At 45.1% G+C, this 19,914-nt stretch overlaps 1 protein-coding gene across 1 annotated transcript in view; it reads right to left on the bottom strand.

The window, feature by feature from the left end:
• Positions 1-19,914, bottom strand: part of BTBD2 (BTB domain containing 2) — a 161,015-nt gene that overhangs the window by 29,507 nt on the left and 111,594 nt on the right. Inside the window, exons 4-5 of the mRNA XM_078671430.1 lie at positions 17,203-17,308; positions 8,353-8,550 (exon numbers count right to left, since the gene is read on the bottom strand). Of these exons, the coding sequence (XP_078527556.1) occupies positions 8,353-8,550; positions 17,203-17,308 (304 nt within the window). The remainder of the gene's footprint in view (positions 1-8,352; positions 8,551-17,202; positions 17,309-19,914) is intronic.

Here is a 19,914-nt window from a genome sequence, read left to right as displayed (position 1 = left end):
ATGAGGCTGGGTATTTGGGATAGGACTGCGTTGATCCACAGGTTCCATACCATCTGTGAGATTTGATCTTGTGGTGTCTGTACCTTTATCATCTGGAGAGCTTCATCAAAACCATTGCCAAACAAAGGTTTCACGTCAAAGGGCATGATGTGCTGTGTAACTCTCCTTAGAATTCCAGAACTACTGTACTACCAAACCGTTGGAAACTTGTGCTGGCAACATCCATTGATGGGCCAACAATGGCAGGCAAAGTAAGCTCACCTTCTTTAGAATGGCATTTGTTTCTATTCACTGTTATTCTGGGAGTTCTCTATGCATGGGTCAATACAGTGCCACAGTCCCCCAACGTGTCTGGCTAGAATTGTTGTAATCTTAGCTACTTTAGCTGAAGTAGGCCCAAAAGTGATTATACACTTGCCCAAAGCATAAACCTTTCTACCTTCCTCGTCTTGTAGCGCTGCAATGTTTGGCTGATATTTTTGTTCTAGGTTCAGCTAACGCTGCAATCACAGAATCAGCCTTTGTTCAATTTGTCAAGCAACCATGTACAATTTCGGATGCTGTATGCATTTTCTCTCTAAGAGGACGGTACTAGCAGAAACTGATCTAACATGGGGAAATGCGTTCATGCATTGAGGTTGGTCTTAACTAAAAAAAAGTACTTTCCAGTCATGCACCTGGGTCCATCATCCAGTGCCCCAGTTGGTTGGTTTGCATCTAGAGAACGAGTGCCTTGACCTCAATCTCTTGTAGTCAACATCACTGTCTCATCATCATCATCATCCTCCATTCCTGATTCGCTGCTATTGGTGGAGGAGTAGAGGAGACTTGAAGACACACATGGCAAGTTCAAATTTTCAAGAAATGAAAGCTCGAACCACAAGGGGCCCATTGGTTTAAAATTGTTGGGGGAGTGTGGGTAAATCACTGTTTGGGTGTAGGGGATCTCTTACTGGGTGCACCTCTGTTTTTGTATCTGCCTCTATAGTAACCACGGTTTTGCTGGTGGTACTGTTGTTGCGGAGGTGGATATGCATGTTATCACTTGTAAAGGGCTTTCCAGCTTCTCTACCTAGGTAACGCCGAAAGGGCTGCTGCATTTGAGGCGCTGTTTACAAGGCACCAATTGAGTTGGCGGTATCGGCATATTTTAAAACATATTTTTGAGCTGCGTATCCACTGCGGGCCCAAAGAGGTATTCCCAATCGAAAGGGACATTTAGAGTGTGTCGCTGCACTTCTGGTTTGAAGCCAGAAATGCGTATCCATGCATGTCGACACAGCATGATGGCGGTATTGATGTCCCACGCAGCAGTGTCCATCCCGACTAGGGCACATTTGATTGTGGCATTGAATATTGGTCTGCCCTAGTTTACTAAGTCTTCTCCTGGCTTTTTAGATTTGTCTGGGTGAATGCATGAGCTCCTGCATCTCATCCCAGGTTGTGGTTATAGCCGGAGAGTAGTCCCAGTAAGTTGTCAATCTTCCAATGGTTAGCATGCCCTGTTGCCACCCTTTTACCTGCATCTATTCCCTGGCTTTCTTTGTCTGGAGGAGGCGCTTCTCCAGTGCTCTGTGCTGCTGCTCATTTCCTTGCAGTCGTGACAACTAGGGAGTCAGCTGGGGATGACCCCTAATGTATATTGGGTTAGTTGGTGACGGTTTGTATTTTTTCTTAAGGTGAGGAGATAAGATCTTGGATTTGACTGGGTCTTTGAAGACGTCTTTGTATACCTTCAGTAGGGATCCTACCATAGGCAGGTACTGCACTGTGCACGGAAGCATGGCCGGACTGGGAACCCAAAGCAGCCCAGGCAATTTCGTCAGACCAATCCCCCCCCCCACCCTAGGGGGGTGGTGTGGAAGTGCCTCTTTTGACACGGTTAGCCCCCAATTTTCTGCCTGGAAAATGATGTGGTTTCGATCATAAGTGCACAGGGTCCCTGACAACCAGGTCCCCTGTGCCAGTGCTTCTTTCCCATAAATGTGCCACAATTGGCACAACTTCAGACCCCCTGTAAGTTCCTAGTAAATGGTACCTAGGGCATGGGGACTGAAGAGGGCCCCTTCACCAAGGCCATCCCACTGCAGCAGGCATGCCTTGGTGCAGTGAAAAACGACAGAGTCTACATGGCACACTGTCCAGCAGCACTGCCTAAGGTATAGGTAAGTCACCCTTCTAGTAGGCCTTACAAGCCCTAAGGCAGGGTGTACTATATCTCAGATGTGGGCATATCTGCATGGGAAGAAATGGCCCTACAATATCGAAGTCTATTCTTAATATTGTAAGAGCCAGTGAAGCCATAGAGAGTACATGGGCTGGAAACTTGACAACTCTAGTTCTCCAGCACCATGATGGCTTCACTGATGGCAAACTCCTGTTAATAAACCCACACTGATGTCAGTGTAGGATTTATTAAAATATGTACCCAGAGAGCACCTCAGCGGTGCCCCCTAAAAACCTGCCAACTCTGGTGTGGTCTCGGACTGGCTTTAGGCAGCCTGCTTCCACAAGATATGTTTCTGGACCCCTGGGTCAAGAGTCCCTGCTCTGAGGCCAGATGCAAAGGCTATCCTGGGCGGAGTTGTCACACCTGCGCCCCCAGGATGAGCACAGTGCTCGAAAGGGGGCTTCAAAAGGCTTCCACCTTTGTAATGCATCCCCAGCCCATGCTGCTAGCAGCCGATGGACGCCCCCAGTACAAACTCCCCTATTTCGGCCAGAGAACCGGCGTGAAAACCAAGAAAGAGTAGGTGTGCTCTCCTTCGCCAACTCCACCCTCAGGTGTTGGAGGTAAAGTCGAGCACATTTTTCAACACCCACCATCTTGAGGATGGTGGGACATCTCCAATCAGGGCTAGGGCTATATCCCCTCCCAAAGGAGGGAGGCATAATAGTGGGTGTAGACTCCCCAGTTAAGGAATCCATTGGTCCCCTTTACCTGTTACTCCCCAGTAACACCCCTAAATCTAGTATTTAGGTGGCTCCCCAGACCCTGATATCCGATTCCTGGTGACCTAAGAGCCGGAAACTACAGTGTTGCACCAGCACAGAATACTGCAGAAACCAACTGACTTGCCCCCAGCCCTATAGCCTGTCTGCAGTCCACGACAATCCTGCACCAAAACACGACCAGTCTTGCAGCCCAGTACCCTCCAAAGTAATGGGAGATCTGACTGCCTTCAACAAAGCTCAAGATCTCCCAAGAACAGCGGACCTGTTCAAGAAGAAACCAACTTTAAAAGAAAAAGAACTCTGCCCTAAGGTATGGCGAAACCGCCTCTGGGGTCACCTCTGCACCAGACGGCCACGGCCAGATTTACAAGTGGCCCACCGGCCCTGCAAATGTTTCACAACAATTCTGAGCCAGAGTCTACCGTGTGCTAACACCTGCCAGACTCCACCTCGACACCTGCAGCCTCAATCCGAAGACTGCCCCTGACAGCGACCTGCCCAGTAAGCAGTACCGACGCCAAAGGACACCTCTGCACCTGAAGCCCCTGGGCCTTGGGGAGACTGACCAACTGTGTCCCTACATCCCCTACATCACTTCTTACCTGGGCAGTTGCAGCTTTCTTCGTCCGGCATTCTGGTCTGAGCCTGCAGCATTTCTTTAAAACCGATCTCCCCAATTGATTTGCATTGGGTACCTGATGCTGTATTGGCATCCTGCACCCGGCCGCCCCTGTGCCCCAGAGGGTGTTAGTTTGGTGCTGACTTATGCCCCCCGTGCTTACCTTCCATCCTGGAGACTGGGTAGCAAACCATGTTACTCACCTATGAGCAGCGTCTCTTTGATTACTCCCTTTCTTCATTGGATAATATTGTCGCCAGATTCCGAATCTGAAGCCTGCACCCAACCGCCCCTGTGCTCATGGAGGTGTAGATTTGCTACTTACCTGAACCTTGCCTGGTGCCGTTTCTTCATCCTGAAATCAAGACTGTAAGTCATATACTTATCTGCAAAACCGCATTCTTGCTTTCCTCCCATAGGCTAACATTGCTGAATTGAAAAACTGCACAAAGTGTCAATTTTTTAAGCAAAAAGTATTCCTTGCGAAAAACTTACTTCCCTTACAATATATATCTTTGTCTTAAAATAAGACTGAAAAGAGTCTTATTTTTCTAAAATTGGTGAGGATCTTATTTTTGAGTGGTGTGTCATTTATTGGTCACTGTGTGCATAGCAAATGTTTTACACTCCTCTGTGTTAGGCCTAAGGCTGCTCGACCTCACTACCACAAATAGAGCACTTTGGGTTTACACTGAGCCCTGTACGCTTTTGGGGGAATCTTTGGACTCTATATGATTTACCGCTTAGTGGTTATATTGTGCAAAAAGAGTCAGTTTGCTACAGGGAGAGTCAGGGGTGCTAGGGGTCTGCAAGTATGAAACACTGCTGCTGTTTCTAATGAGGGCTGATATTGCAGCACCACTGCAAAGCCGGCCCCCAGCAACAAAACTGCCCCCCACTGCTGTATAACCGTCCCCTACCCTTCTAGCCTCCTGTGGAAACACCAGATGCCCGCCACAGCCAGTCCAGCCCGAAAATATTTCAATTAAGAAATCAGTTTGCTCCTCCGTGATGTGCATTGGGAGCTTGTGGTACCCTGCCGCTCCTTGAATGACACTGTTTTATGTGGAGGAGACATCTGGTGGTGATGCCTTTGTTGGTACTAATGTGTCCATGCCTGTGTCAGGGAGAACCATGTTGTAGTCAGCCCACAGGTCTAAGGTGTGGTGGGTGTCTTGTAACCCCTGTGAATATGTGTCTTGGATCTCTCCCTCTTCTTGTGGAGAAGGGGTTGGTGTTTGTGGGGAGCCTGGTGGGCTAAAAATCATTGGGCTTGAGGCTCTGTACTCTAGTGCCATCTTCTTTGATGGAGTTAATTGCTGTTCCTGTTGTTGTGGCTGTATTTTGGCAATCTCTTTACGTTTTGCTGCATTATTTGTTGCAGTCCTTCAAAAACGATGATCTGTTTCTCAGTTGGCATATGACAGTGACCTCTGAAACTGTGTATGTCTTCGTAACCCCAGATGTAGGTCTGTTCTTCTGTCCAGAAGTGTGGCCATGTTGTTGTTCTGTCCTCGGAGCCAAGGGTTGCTTCGATTCAGAGGTGCTCGACCCTGACCATTTCTTCGGATCCAATATTTCACGTGGGGTAATGTTTGTTTGGCTGCTTTCGGTGCTGATGTGTGTGTCGGTGCGGACTGGTGCTTGGGCGCCGGTGTGGAGTTCGAGATGTGCTTGGGTGCCGATGTGGAACTGGAGCCGTCTCCTTAATGTGCCCTTGTTGCCCGATTAAGATTGAGAATGTTCTCATACCTTCTTTGCTCCGAAGCAGGGTTGTAGTGTCAGCTTGAGCCAGAGGGCTGTGGCGCATTGAGGGGGAAGGTGTGTGCGAAATGTTCTTGGCAAGTGGTCTGTCAACGGTACCCACGGTACGTGGCGTCGTCTAGATCCTAGCTACTGACACAGGACTGCGCAACGGCGACGTGGGACCCTCGACATGTACTGGAGTGTGTTCATCACTGGAGGACGAATCAGAAGCAACATAGTGGGGGCTGGCAATGACCACGCCACCTCCTGTTGGTGCTCCGGCCTCTAATTCTTCCTTGCTATCATGCGACAACTCTTGGCTGCCAGCACCTTTGTGTTCAGGTCCAAAGCGTCTTTTTATTTTTAAACAATGTGCAGGCTGCGCACTCGTCTTCTTTGTGCTCTGGAAATAAGCACAAATTACACACTTCGTGAGTGTCATAGTGTGCATTAGCCATGCACCGAGGGCAGTGTCGGAAAAGATCTTTCTGCGTCGCGATCACCCAGCGATGGGCATTCGACGGCCATGTGTGTGTTGCTCACCGTGTACCTGCTTCAGGGAGTCTCAGATTCATTTGATGTTGTTCACTGGATCTCCAGTTGAAGTTTCTTCACTGTAGGCCGCCTAGACCTCGAATCTTCAGGATCTCCATTGCAGTTCGTCCGAGCCCACCGTGGGAAAAAACTTTTTAACAAAGGAGGTGTGGAACATGCGCAATAACTCAAGGGGCACGACGCACAACGCCGATCCTAAAACTTCCTCGAGGAAAAACAACTTGCAGAGTCTGGGTTCAACACTAGATGGCAAGAGTATGCATAGCATGTGAATCTGCAGATAACACTTGCTACGAATGTTATGTTCCAACAAGCATTTACAATGCAATGGTTTTGCCTTTGTTAAAGTTAGAGCTATTGGCATTGCTCTTGACATTATTTTTATTTAGTTTTTTTTTTAACATAAATAAATGGCATTGTCATTTACAATAGCAGGGCAGGGCACAGGGAAGGGGGGGGCGAGGAGAGACGAAGGAGAGCTGCGGGCTCAGGGAAGGGGGGGCGAGGAGAGACGAAGGAGAGCTGCGGGCTCAGGGAAGGGGGGCGAGGAGAGATGAAGGAGAGCTGCGGGCTCAGGGAAGGGGGGCGAGGAGAGACGAAGGAGAGCTGCGGGCTCTTGTTGTAATGCTTGCATGGATGAGTTGGTGGATGCATGGATGGGTGGATGCATGGATGGGTGCATGCATGGATGGGTGTATGGATAGATGCATGGATGGGTGGATGGATAGATGCATATATACAGCCAATCCCTTGCTAACCAGAAGATCAAAAATCATCGATTTCATGGTGATGCCTGCTTGGGATACGAGGCTATTTTAAAATGCCCATTATTTACAAAATGACCAAAAAGAGGATCATTATATTCAAGAAGGCTTTTGTTTTTGTTATATTTTAAGGTGTTTAACTGATTTGCTACAATACTATATCTTATTTTAGGCAGGAGACCGGGAAATAATTTTTCCAGGTGCATACCAACATTTTCGCCGCATTCTACATCTGCAGTCCCAGAATGCTCTAGCAAAATAATCCTCATCATAGCAACAGGAGGGGGGTTTTGAAGAAGGGCGGGGGAATTAAACCATTCCTTGAGCAAAACTGCATCCATTTTGGGCTAAAACAATGGTGTCCATAATACTGAGCTAGAATTGGAAAATCGTGCTTCTAAAATGTAGAGTGATGAATTAGTTGTTTAAAAAGGACCTGCAAGAAGAGTAAATCAAGCCAGCTGACAGGTTTGAACCCTCAGGCTCATGAGTATCCCCATGAGAACCCGAGACCAAGTGAAAAAAATGCATTAGCCACGCGCTTAAATGCAATACATGCACGGTGCACATTGTGTGAAACTCTAGGACTGAGACCAAGTGAAAAAAATGCATTAGCCACGCCCTTAAATGCAATACATGCACGGTGCACATTTTGTGATACTCTAGGACAATGGGCCCGGACAAAGCATTCACACCAGCTAATCTCCCTGATCCCGTTGTTCAGGTCTTAACAGGTACTTGTAGGTCTTAAAAAAGGCAAGGTTTCGTTCCATTGTGCAGTTCTCTGGTCTTGGTGCGCTTCGCAGCGCTCTCGTACGTCCCGTACGGCTTCAACGGAGGTGCCCTACTAAAGCTCACGCTTCTCGCGTGAGCCGGCGAACACTGTGGAAGGCAGGTGTGCGGCGTACCAGCAACCGTATCGGAAGCGCACTGTTCTCAGCGCGCGGTTGCAGCGTATGCCTCTTACTGGCGGGTAAGGTGCGCACAGTCTCGCTGGCCAGAGCAAAGGGGGCGAGGCGTACCTGGTGACGCGTCCGGCTGGCTTTAGATGCAGGAGGGGTGTGGCTGTGTCCCAGGCGCTCGGATGCAGAATACGAAGCGCCCTGTTCTCCTCATCCCAACGTACAGTTCTTAGTGCACTCGCTTCAGCTTCTTACCAATAAGGACTACGATGCACACAGTGTCCAACACACTAGGAGTCGTACTAGCCTCAGGGACACAGCAAAACGTTGTGCACCCGCTCAAAGCGCGGCCCGAGCAGGAAGGCGGGTGCCTTCAATGCCGGACCAGATTCAGGGGCGTTCCCGGCTTTTGGCTGACGTAGCGTGACGTAGCCAAAGCCAAAAATTCTCGGGAACGCCCCCGAATCTGGTCCGGCATTGACGGACAGGCCCGTCTTCCAATGGCTAGCCTCCATTTATGGAGCTAGCCAATGGAAGACGGGGGCCGTTCCTGTCTCCCCTACTATACTCATTAGGTTTTCGCCTGCGCGAAAAAGCTGCGCAGAGCGCAGCTTTCGCCAGGCAAAACCTAAAAAGGAACCACAATGAGTCACCACTTTTAGACCAAACGTTTCAGAGTGATTTGAAAATTGCTGGCTCATATTACACACACACAGACCTCAAGGTTTTGGGCATTTGTGCATTCAATAATTGAAGTTTTACAATTTTGACTAATGCAACAAATAGTACTTTGTTTGCTACCACAAGTTACCTGCTGCAAATTCCTCAATTGTCATAAGTGGGAAGCGAATGAGTGAGAGTGCTTTGCCCAGTACTTTCCTCTTGTTCTCAGGAGTCACCTGATGCTGCTGTCGTGGGCACTCTGCCTCTGACCAACGGACCATGGCGTTAAACAATCGGATTTCCCGAATGCCTAATGTGTCACGTTCCAACACTGCTATTAGTGTATCTGTAGAGAAGGAATGAAAAATAATTAAAGAACAAACTGAGCTTTGAAGTCAGTAGTGACAATGCACAAGGACAAATGAGATGGCAACAACAGAACAAACAGAAGGATATCTGGTCATGACAAAGCTTTGCACTATAAGTTTAGTTTTTCGATGATTCTTTAAAGTACTATCCATTAAGCACTTGTGACCATCACCCTATAACTGATTAGGATCTGACTTTCAATGGAAAACGTTTAAGAAAAAAAATGTTTTCATTACAATTCTCAGCCATAAACACAGAACAGACTGCACAATATGTGAATTTCGCAGAATAAAACAGTTTGGATTCATCAATAATACATAATCATGTGCCGGACCACAAGTAGGGGCCCTTTGATATCCCATTATGATGTGCATTCCCATTGGTTGTGTCTACAACCGTACATATTAGACATAAGAGCATTAAAAGAAACTTAAACAATATCCAATAACCGTTCCCCCCCTACCTTCCTTCTGTTTCATAACATTTCGGTGCTGTGTGTTACTACCATTAGTCCACTATAATGTGCCTGTCAATCAGTCAGGTGTCGGGTGTGTCTGTCCTGGGTCCCAGTGGCGTCACCCCCCTGAATCTCAACGCCGTCCTGAGAGCATAGTATGGGTTGAGTCTGACACTCCTGCAAATCGGAGATCATAGACGCCCAAGCCAATCTATTGCCCTCCGCTTTTTCATCAGTCCTGGCAGAGCGCATCCGGACCAGCTCCGCCGTTGCCCACTCATTTATCTCTCTTAAACAGTCTGAATGCTTCAGGGATCTGGGTTGCATCCAGGCTATAACCACCCGCCTCTTCGCCAATACCAGACCCAGGGTTACAATCGGCAGCTTAATTTTTTATTCTTAGGAGTTGGCAGTAAGCCCAGTAACACAGTCTTGACATCTCGTGTAATAGTCCAGAACATGGCCCTTCCCAGTACTTCTTCCCAGTACAACCGTAATGTGGGGCAGGTCCTTTCAATCGAAAACTTAAGTTGGCAAATTACCAATACTTTTAAAACATTAGGTAAAAAAAAAAATAACGGTAACTGAGACAAATGTACATGTTTTTTCAAAATTCAAATTGTTTAAAAATTATTTTGTTAGAGTGGAGGGTTGCTGAGGTCTACAGGAAATGCTCCACTGTCGGGTTACAACAAGTTATACTCTCTGTGGCTCCTTGTCCTGTAGCTGGAAAGCTAGTAGGAAAGTACTGACATAAGGGGGATTTCCTTAGACCAAGCTAACAAGATGGCTTGCAGATCTAAAACAACCAGAGACTAGTTTACCTTGTACACACAAACCCTGAAGCAAACATGGTGGCACTGAGGCCAGACTTCCTTTAGGGTTATGATAGGCTGGGCCAACCAAGGTGGTGAGAAGGGGTTTGAACCAGAGGAGAACAGTGGAAACCCTAATGTGTTGCATTCTGCCAGGAGTAGGTGGCCTACTTCACAGTAACAGTGTAAGGCTGCTAACATTCAGATGTGGGAAGAGGAAATGGTACAAATATTCACCTTGCACGAGTGGGTCCCCTTCAGTACAAAGGTTGACTAACGCCAGTAAGAAGGACACCACCAACATCAGCTAAGCATGGTCGTCTGGAGTGAAGTGCATCTGATGACAACAGTAAAAGGAGGTGTGGAAATAAACAAAACAAAACAAACCGAAACACGCCCTGGCCAATACTTTAGGCAACAAAGTCCTACATTGAACCTGACTGCTACAAACTACAAAGAGTTCTGTCTGGTGACCATTCTTCTCCAAGAATTGTCAAAAATGTTGACCATACAACATTGAAAGCAAAGGGTCCAGAGAGAATCCCCTCTAAAAAGAATACCAACTTTTTTTGTGAGAGAAATGAAACAAATATTCAAAAAGGAAGAAAAACCATAATCCCGAAACAAAAAGCAGTTTCTAATTCAATATATTCATTGTCATATCAAACACCAGCTGCGGTTCTCTCTGTATAGAGGGGGTGTGCATCGCAAGAAAAATCGTATTTGTTCTACTTTAGGCAATGAAATTCCATAATTAGATTCGTTGTTTTTTAAAGGTATTCCTCATATCGGAGCAGCCGCCGGCTTGCTCATGTTACCTCTTCATTCGCGTGTGTTCCTGATTACATCGTTTGAAGGCTGCCCACTGGTTTGTTACCTTTTTAGTCCTGAGGAAGACCCAGTATGATGCATAGTTACTAACATGATTATAGGGTTTAAAATTGGTTTATGTCCTACATCAGCTATCCTATGATCGAAAACGAAGATATAAGAGTATTCTGACCTTGAATCTTTGGACATTAGACATTATAGGTTTTCATTGTCTTAGGTTTTTGGTGCGAACACTGGGATCATTTAATTTTCAACGTGTACATGTTTGAGTGATTCACTGTAAGTATTTTGTGTGTTACGAGCAGCGGATCATTTACGAAAAACAAAAAAGTGAAGAAAAAATGTAAGATATATGACAATGAATATATTGAATTAGAAATTGCTTTTTGTGTTGTGATTGTGGTTTTTCTTCCTTTTTGAAAATTTGTTTGATTTATCTCTCAAAACAAGTTGAGATTCTTTTTGGAGGGGATCATTTCTGGACCCATTGCTATCAATTTTGAATGGTCAACCCGACAGAACTCTTTGTAGTTTGTAACTGTATACCCAGGTTCCGAGGGACACCGGGCAACCCCATTATACTTAATGGGTGAACCTGACTACATCAGGGGGCTATGGAAACAATCCTAATTGGCTGCATGGAGACTGATCAGAGGGAAGGTATAAATTGGAACACATGAAAGGAGCAGAGTGTAAAAGGCAGTGGGAGCAAAAGATATTTGTGGTTTGGCCTGTGCCAAAGCACTATTCACTAAGTGGGGCAATCTTCAACAAACTGTAATACTGAAAAATGAGAGGAGGTGTAAGCAAAGCACTTAGGGCAAAGACATGGTTCCCTCCGTAACAAAAAACTGAAACAGATAAACGTGGAATGATAAAGCAATATGCTTCAAAAATAATGTTTGGGTGAAAAATAAGGCAGTAAGGCTAAGCTGGGTTCAGGAATCTTTCTCCCCACAATTCGCAAACATAAACTACCCAGTCTTGGACAGTGAATCGCTTTGGAGTATTAAGGTGCCACTGTGGAAATTCTCTTCTAAATGGGGTTTTTATTTTCAAATGTGTACTAACTGGATTAAAAGCTATGCCTTTTGACTGTCAAGTATTCACTGTAATATTAATTGAACAAATGTAACTTCTCAATTTAAATGTCTTTTGAGATTCCACACTAGTGCAGCAAAATTCTACTGTTTAAGAACACCGAATATTCCAGTATGAAGATCACTTATATTGTTTAGGGAAATAGGCCCACAAATCGTTTTAGGTTGATAGCACATGGCACAGGTCTTCAAACTGTGAGGCGGACAGAGCGGCGTCAGTAGTGGCGGTGGTGGTGAGTGCAAATGGGTCTGCAATCACAAGTAAATAAAAATAGTCTGGAAGCGCAAAATGTGCATTTCTAGGCTGTCTCGATTTACATGCAGCAGTTAAAGTCCATAAAAACAAGCATGTGCAATGCAATAGGTCTTACATTAGGTAAATGCCGAGCTACTGGCTTTGCAAATGGATAAGAAATGCAGCATCCCCAGCCTTTGTTTTTTTATTGATTTACTATTGTAGCAATGGCAGCATGCCACGCTTTACCTTTAGATTTTTAAAGCTAAAGTGCGGCGTGCTGCCATTGTCACAAAGGTCAAGGCAGTGTCGTGCAAGGGGGTGGGGCATGCCGGAGTGAACAAACACAATGCGTTACAGCTGGTTAAGTTAGCAAAATACAATGCATTACGTCAGCAGCAGCGCAGGAAGGATGGGAGGGAGGGGGTGCGAGCGAGGAGGCAACAGATGGCCAGAGGTGGACAACCCCCCCAAAAAAATTGGTGATGTCCGCTTAGAGGGAACCAAGCACACAAAGGCGGGACAGATGGACAGTATTGATCAACCAGGGTAAAGGAATTTAGAAAAGCAGGTCAACTAACCAACCAGAAGCGCTGGGCTTGTTTAATGCCCATATCTTGACTACATATATCAAAGTATGGGGAGAAAGAATGAGTGATCATTCAGTTTCCTTGGGTATATATCAACTAATCAGAGAGGAGAATGATCACTTGTCCTGCATAACCTGGGTATGCAATTTATGTTCTTGCCAGTCCCAATTTAACCCTCACACGAACTGCAATACAAGTCACGTGATCTATATGATTACTTGCCCCTGTGACAAAAGATACATAGGCATGACCTGTAGAAAAGTAAAACAACGCCTATGTGAACACAGAAGTAATGTTAAGTGCAAGAAAATCACAACGAAAATGTCTAGTCATTATTTTGAAGCGGGACACACAATCAATGATCTGAACTGGGTAATCCTTGAAACACTGAATAATAAGGATCACAATGCCGAAAGAATCCTCTTCGAGAAGGAACAACGTTGGGTCCATAGACTTAAAACAGATTCAGAAGGACTGAACGATAATATCCCATGGGGCAGCATTTACAAGTAGTCTCTAGGATTTCAGAACTGATTCCAACATAATTTCTAGCGGAATTCTATTAATGTGACCACCCAAAAAGAAAAAACTGTTTTAAGTCACACGTTCGAGAAATGTAAATCACTTAATTTCCATTCTTCATTTAAGATTTTCAACATTAAAATGAAAGAATTTTTTGGACACTATCGGTCAACCATAGAAAAGAGACTGCTCTCCACAATGAGTCTTTTCACAGTTGTTATTATTCCACCAAGAGAAACATAAGGCCAAACAGGAAGTCCCTCTATTGCATCCGGGTCCAGTGGGTAGAGTCAGCACAAGTCGTGCCGACAGAGACCGCAGGTACACGAGGGGAGCAGCCGGCGTGCTACAAAACCGTAAAGTATTACCCTGCTAACGTTTCTAAACTTAACGTCTTGTCCTTAGAAGGCCTCTCTGACACCCTGGAAAACCCGCTGAGGTAACTTAAACCTACAACAAAGGTACGTGTAAGAAAACCATTTCATTTCTCTGCTCAAAGTCGGGCAACTATCACACTTAGATTTTTTACGGTATGCTGCACCAAGAAAGAGTACGCTTGATGGCCTCAATTTCATTAAGAGCGTGGCATTAGTAGACATTTTATTGTTTATGCAATAGCTACAACGAACTACTCTGTGCACCGGGTAATAACAGACACAAGTAGAATGTTTGAATGTGTGTGAATATATCCAGTTTGGTTCATCAGTGAGCACATAGATTGGCCGAGTGGACACTCACGCAAATGTATGACACGAACGCCTTCTTGTTATAGACCTTCGAACGGGTACAATTAAACATGGATGGTTACTATGAACTTAGCAGTATCACGCAACCTACGCCAACGCCCTGCTAATACACCAATTGGTACAATCTAATTTAACAGGCTGCTTACAGCCCACCATGATAAACATTCCTGGGAATGCGAGAGTTGACCCTGCCCTTGAGCTGGCAACAGTCGGATAAAGTATTGCTATTTTTTAGTTGTTACGCCAATTGGCATTGATCGTTCCTGGTTATTGACCCAGTGTTACCAGTCATTTGTATACCCTTACCCCTTACCCTTGTCTAATCTCTCTGTTTTTTTGAATTTCAGGTACATAAAGACCTTCATGAAGTCATTATGAATAACGTTTCATAACTAGACACAAGCAAACTAGGAAACCCCAGTATTGCTTCACATACAGAGAGACGCCCATGGTCTCCTCACCCCTACTTCACAATGGTCCTGAAGAAAGCCCACTGACCAACTGGCAACAAAGGGCTGAAACATGTCGACCTACCTCACTATTGTTAATGTGAGAGAGTCATAATCACTCTCTATCACCTGTAAATAATTTTATCATCTCCTAACCAGAACCAATAAATACTTTATTCTGGGAAAGAGAGATTTTTAACTTTAACTCACTCACTTCACCTTCACTTACCTATCACTGATCACTACTGATCCTAACCAAGGGCACAACCTCCTGGTGGAGGGTGCATAAAACAAAAAAGACCCAATGATTATGCACACACGTGTGTGGGACAGCGGAGAATCAAGATAAACCGCTCGAACGACCACCATACACACGTGCATGAGGGTTAAATTGGGACTGGCAAGAACACAAATTGCATACCCAGGTTATGCAGGACAAGTGATCATTCTCCTCTCCGATTAGTTCATATCTTGACTACAGCATGTCTCGAAGAGACAGAGCAAGCGCTGCCTAGGAGAGACCTTAAAAGTGAGAGCACTTTACTTCTGAGTGGCATGTGGCACGGTCAGTGAGAGTGAAGTCTGGGTCAAAGACATGGCTAAAAAGAAGAAACAATCAGGCATTTTATTGTTTGTTTTTCTCACCTTCGGCTAACTGCACATAAAAATATTCACAAACCTCAAATGAGAAATAAATGCAAATATAACTAATCTAAGGGATATATACTCTTTCACCTTATGAAACCTCAGTTGGCCAATGCGATCACCATAGATGTCTGTGTATGTGACGAGAGTCATAAAATTATATCCGGATTGGTGCAGTGAGAACTAGTGACTGGTTTATAGTGCTACGAGGCCCCGGTCTGTGACAGAAAGCAAACAGCGTTAATGTCATTAATTTTAAATGTTTACACTGTATAAAACAGGCTGCTGCGAAATACTGTTTAAGATAAAACAAGTGTTTTAAAAAATAAAAATGTTAGTGATCAGCAATCACGCTATATCTAGTGTGAATATTTTTATGAGTTTATTAAAAGGGTGCACTTCTTTTAACTGACACATATATTACGTCTCAAAAAGAATACATTTTTGTCACCATGAAGCTGAGGGACTCCTTTAATTAATAGCTATACTGGCTCAAAAGCAACCTTTATATTTGATGATGAACCACTGCACAGATTTACATTTCTTTCAGGTAGCAGGCACCTTGGTGAGAAGCATCATCGGATTGGTAACACGGGCATTCGGGCAATGCCAGAGGGGCCGGTGTCCGAGTTCTGCTGTGGGCTGCTTTTTTGAGCAGTCTGGGGGCCATTTGGGCGCGGTCTCTATTGTTCGAATACAGCCAGCAGCCCCGTAGGTGTCTGAGTGGCCTTTCAGAGGGAGATGGGCGCTCATTACCTCCGTTTAGCAACAGGCACCAGAGGTGTCACTCCCTTTGTCTCGCTGGCCGGACCATTAATGTGTGCACATACCGAGTGGGGGCAGGAAGCCTGAGTAGAAGTGGCCTAACTTGTTTCACCACTGTAAACCCCCTCCTAAAGTTGTTTTATAAGATTACGCCAAAGCAGTGATTTGAGGAGTGATTATGCAAATGTGGGCCGATTTTTTTTTTTTGCGTGCCCGGGCCGATTTTGAATCCCAATTCAACCCTGGTGAGAAGGCATGTTTCTTAAGTTCTCTACTATCGGTTTCACAGCACCGGAGCCCACCCTCCCCTCAAACCCTCCAAGTGGGCACAGGGCCCCAGTTATGTCAGTCTTACTATGAAAAAAAGCATGGGGTGCATTTTCCTTGCTAGCATTACGGCTCAGCTCACCACTGTTGCGCACAAAACAAGGACCAAGCAACAGGGGAGGAAGGGGGTGGGGCTAAATATGCTTTTTTCTTTCGCCACACAAAGCGTCAGAAAGCCAGCGTTGGGCATGTGGCCTAGAAGTAATGGCCCTGTTAAGTGGGCAGAGTGGACAGTGTGTCGGAGAGCTGTCTGTATCACTGGTGCTGCAGTTGCATGAGAGGCCCAGGGCATACTTGCTATGCCAGTGTTTCTTTGAGCCTTTGAGACATGGCCCAGGGAGGGGGAAAATGAAGCAGAGGAGACAGCTTGATTTGGGCATAAGATATGAGAGGGATGATGGAAGTTGTGAGGGAGAGGGATGATGGGAGATGGATGATGAGAGAAGAGAGGGATGTTGTGAGATGGGAGCCCATGTTGTTAAACAACAGAGGCGACAGCAAGGCAGAACCGATCATTAGTTAAACCGGTACAGTGGAATTTTTGCCCAGGGGCCCACTGCATCATAATTATGAACGTTTTACAATAAAATGTGGGCATTTTCCTTGCAAGCATTAGGGCAGATGGTGCCCTAGGCGCAAGAAAAGTGGGGCAGCATGCAGCAGCTCATTTTCTTTCAGAAAGAGACCGGACTTGTTTCGAGATTGTAGTGATGGTCAAACATGGTGGGGAAGGAGTGAAAGAAGAGGAGTTAGCCTGCTTCTCAGGGCACAGCCATCATTAGTGCAGTAGATGGAGTGCACTGGGGCCACAAAACCCCAATTATGGGCAGTAGTGTTTTTAGTTAATTCTGTTCTTATTCAATGCAATTGCTTTTTCATAAATCATCATTTTAGTGTGGATTAAGCGCTACAAAAAAGCACCCCCGAAATTATCTCATGATCTCCACCCCTGTGATCATCTGCCCCCTACAACTCTCAGCATCCTTGCCATATAGTTTTGAAGGGGGCCTAACTTCAAAACATTTTCCCTAGGGAGGGGGGCTCAGAGCAAAAAAGTTTGAAGACCTCTGGCATATGGATAGCAGCAACACATCTTCATTTTGACCACGCCTCACAATATTATGCTGCCTTTCACTATGATGCTTACCTAGATCAATATCCGTGAAGCCTTCTGCATTGATTGCATCAGAGGTGTTCTTATCAATGTTTTCCAGGCATAGACTGGCCAGCTGAGGTTCATCAAAAAGTCGCGCCTACCAAAACAAAAAGGAGAACTTTGAACATCAAATTTTAAACCGTGTTCAAGGGAAAATGTTTTTTCCCAAATGGGTCCTCAAAGGAAACTCATTGTAACATTATCTAAAAGTAAAATTCTCTCATCCTTACTGGAATAAACATGTATACAAATAATCATTTAATCAAAATGAAAGTAGTAATTACTGAGCATTCATTGGAACTTTTTAATCCACAGGACCAGATTGGTTTTAAAATAAAATACCTGTCAACAGACAAAAAGACCGCAAATGAAGAAACAACACAGCATGATATATTCCCAAGCAGATTATGATGTGGCAATGAACGTTTATACCGCTCACAAAGCAACACATCAACTTTTCTCATGAGGATAAGTCTTTAGGGAGAGGATTCATATGCTTCCACATGCAGCACTGATGGAGAGGTGATATGCTTTACCTGAGGATTCATTTACCATTAAATACACATCCTGAAAAGTCAAACAAAGCTATCTGAGGCATTATTTAAGTTGGTTGTTAAGGAAACTCAGACCTCGATAAAGAAATCAGCGTTCCTGACAACGGTCTATTTCTCCATGTCTAAAACAAATTGCCTATTGAACAGGGATCTAACTTCAACCCACAACACCTCGTCCTCCCCCAACATCATAGACAAACTCTCCCTCAATTTCCATCAGCATCCACAAGAACCCAGAGTCAACTCACACTTGAATAACTGTCAGAAAAATTCTGAGAAATACTATTGTTACATTGTCTTCCCATGCAAAGCAAACAGAAGATCCAATTCCCACTAATGTTTATTTAAAATATCTTTTACCAGCAGTATTTTATTTAGCCACTGTACATTATTTGATGATCGGTGGACAATTACTGGAATAAATATTATTGAAACATAAAGACATGAATAAGCACTTGTGGTAGGATAGGCAGTGGACATCACACAATCAAAGCATTTAGTTGATGTAGAAACAAAAGGGATAAATACTTTAAATACAGATCATTGAAGGGAAATTTTAAATCCATTCTCCACTCCACGAATTGATGAATGAATTCACTTGTGTGGAACATTTACCAATTTCTTGCATGTAATGCAGGGCGGCATGGGAAAATTAAAAGCTTGTCAACTGCACCAAAGGCCATCCAATGAACCAAGAACCTCACAGACGAATTAGAAAATGCACGAAGGAGAAAACTCTGAAAGGGTGGGGGAAGTTGTCTGGCCACTAACAGGAATGGCCGCTTGATTACGGAGCTACGCCGCGAAACAGGATCCGGATGGAGACGGTGGCCTTCAAGGCATGGCAGGGGGTCTGAAAATCTACTCCTCTGCCCTGCCCACACTTACTGATGTCCGGCTTGAGAGCTTTGACCCTGCTACAGCTACCAGCCCGACCTGGCTCAGTTGTAGCTGTGGAAGGCTGCTGGGCCTTGAGGCAGAAGCGAAGCCTCGGCTCTCAGCTAGCAGCCTCACCCCTCTCACTAGAGTAGACCCCGGCTGCGGGCGGCCTTGCCCTAGGGGAGACACTGCTGTGTGTCGAAGGCACGTCAAGGGACTATGGGCTTGCAGTATAACCTCGGACTGCGGACTCACTACGCCACACAATTACCTGCAGCCGCAACGCACCCACCCGGACAGAGGTGAACCAGTGCCCGTGCCGCTCTTCAGCTCACACGCCGAAGGTGGGGTTGACGGCGCATTCCGCCTGATGATCGATCGCTCCCTCCAGCACTACAATTTAGGATCTACGTCCCCTGGTACTTTTGAAGGCGCACCCGCCACTCTACCTGCAATCAGGGACTTTCATTCTAGGATCTCCACCATCTTGGAGTCTCCCTTTTACTTACCCTAGGATTGGCTAAGAATATCTGCCTTTCTTAATCATAACCCAGACCGGCCGGGTTGGAATCATCAACGGCTAGGCGATTCATGAAAATATTCCCAAGTGTTACACGACAGCCCTGAAGAAATCACGGGATACTTCCCTGTGTGACGAAACACGTGTTGGCTGGTTGTGCCTATTAATGACTAAGTTTAAACGAATTGAAGAAGTTCTATAAATCTTGAATGGACCTTCTATTATATATTTGTGTTATTGCAGACATTGCTAACTAGCATATTACCCAAATACGTGTGACCATGGTTTTGTTTTTCTTTAACTGTGCGGGTTTTGGCCCACACACACACATAGGGGTTATAGGGTATCTCACCTATCCTGGTTGCACCGTGTTACACTCACAGTAATGCATACAAAACGCAAACAGAGCAAGGCGCCACACTTCTTGACATATCAGAAACCCTACCTTTCCGACAAGAAACTAAAACGAAGGTGGAGGGAAAACTACGATAATAAAGAAAGAGAAAAATATAAATCTCTACTGGCAGATTATAAAAAGCTTATAACGAAGGAAAAGTCACAGTACTTTTATCAATTCCACTGAAAAAGTTTGCTGTACCTCTAAAGCCCTTTTTCAAGCAGTCTCCAGATTTTCCTCTTTGGCGCTTATGAATATGGATACTATTAAGCAATAATTCCGTGACTCGCTAATTTCATTCTTTTTTTAATAAAGTAGAGCTTATTTTTAAGTTATCTTCAAATATAGCAGTA

This window comes from Lissotriton helveticus, chromosome 12, assembly GCF_964261635.1.
Source record: "Lissotriton helveticus chromosome 12, aLisHel1.1, whole genome shotgun sequence".
In the NCBI taxonomy this organism is placed as follows: Eukaryota; Metazoa; Chordata; class Amphibia; order Caudata; family Salamandridae; genus Lissotriton; species Lissotriton helveticus.
This window is presented reverse-complemented; position numbering and strand designations above follow the sequence as displayed.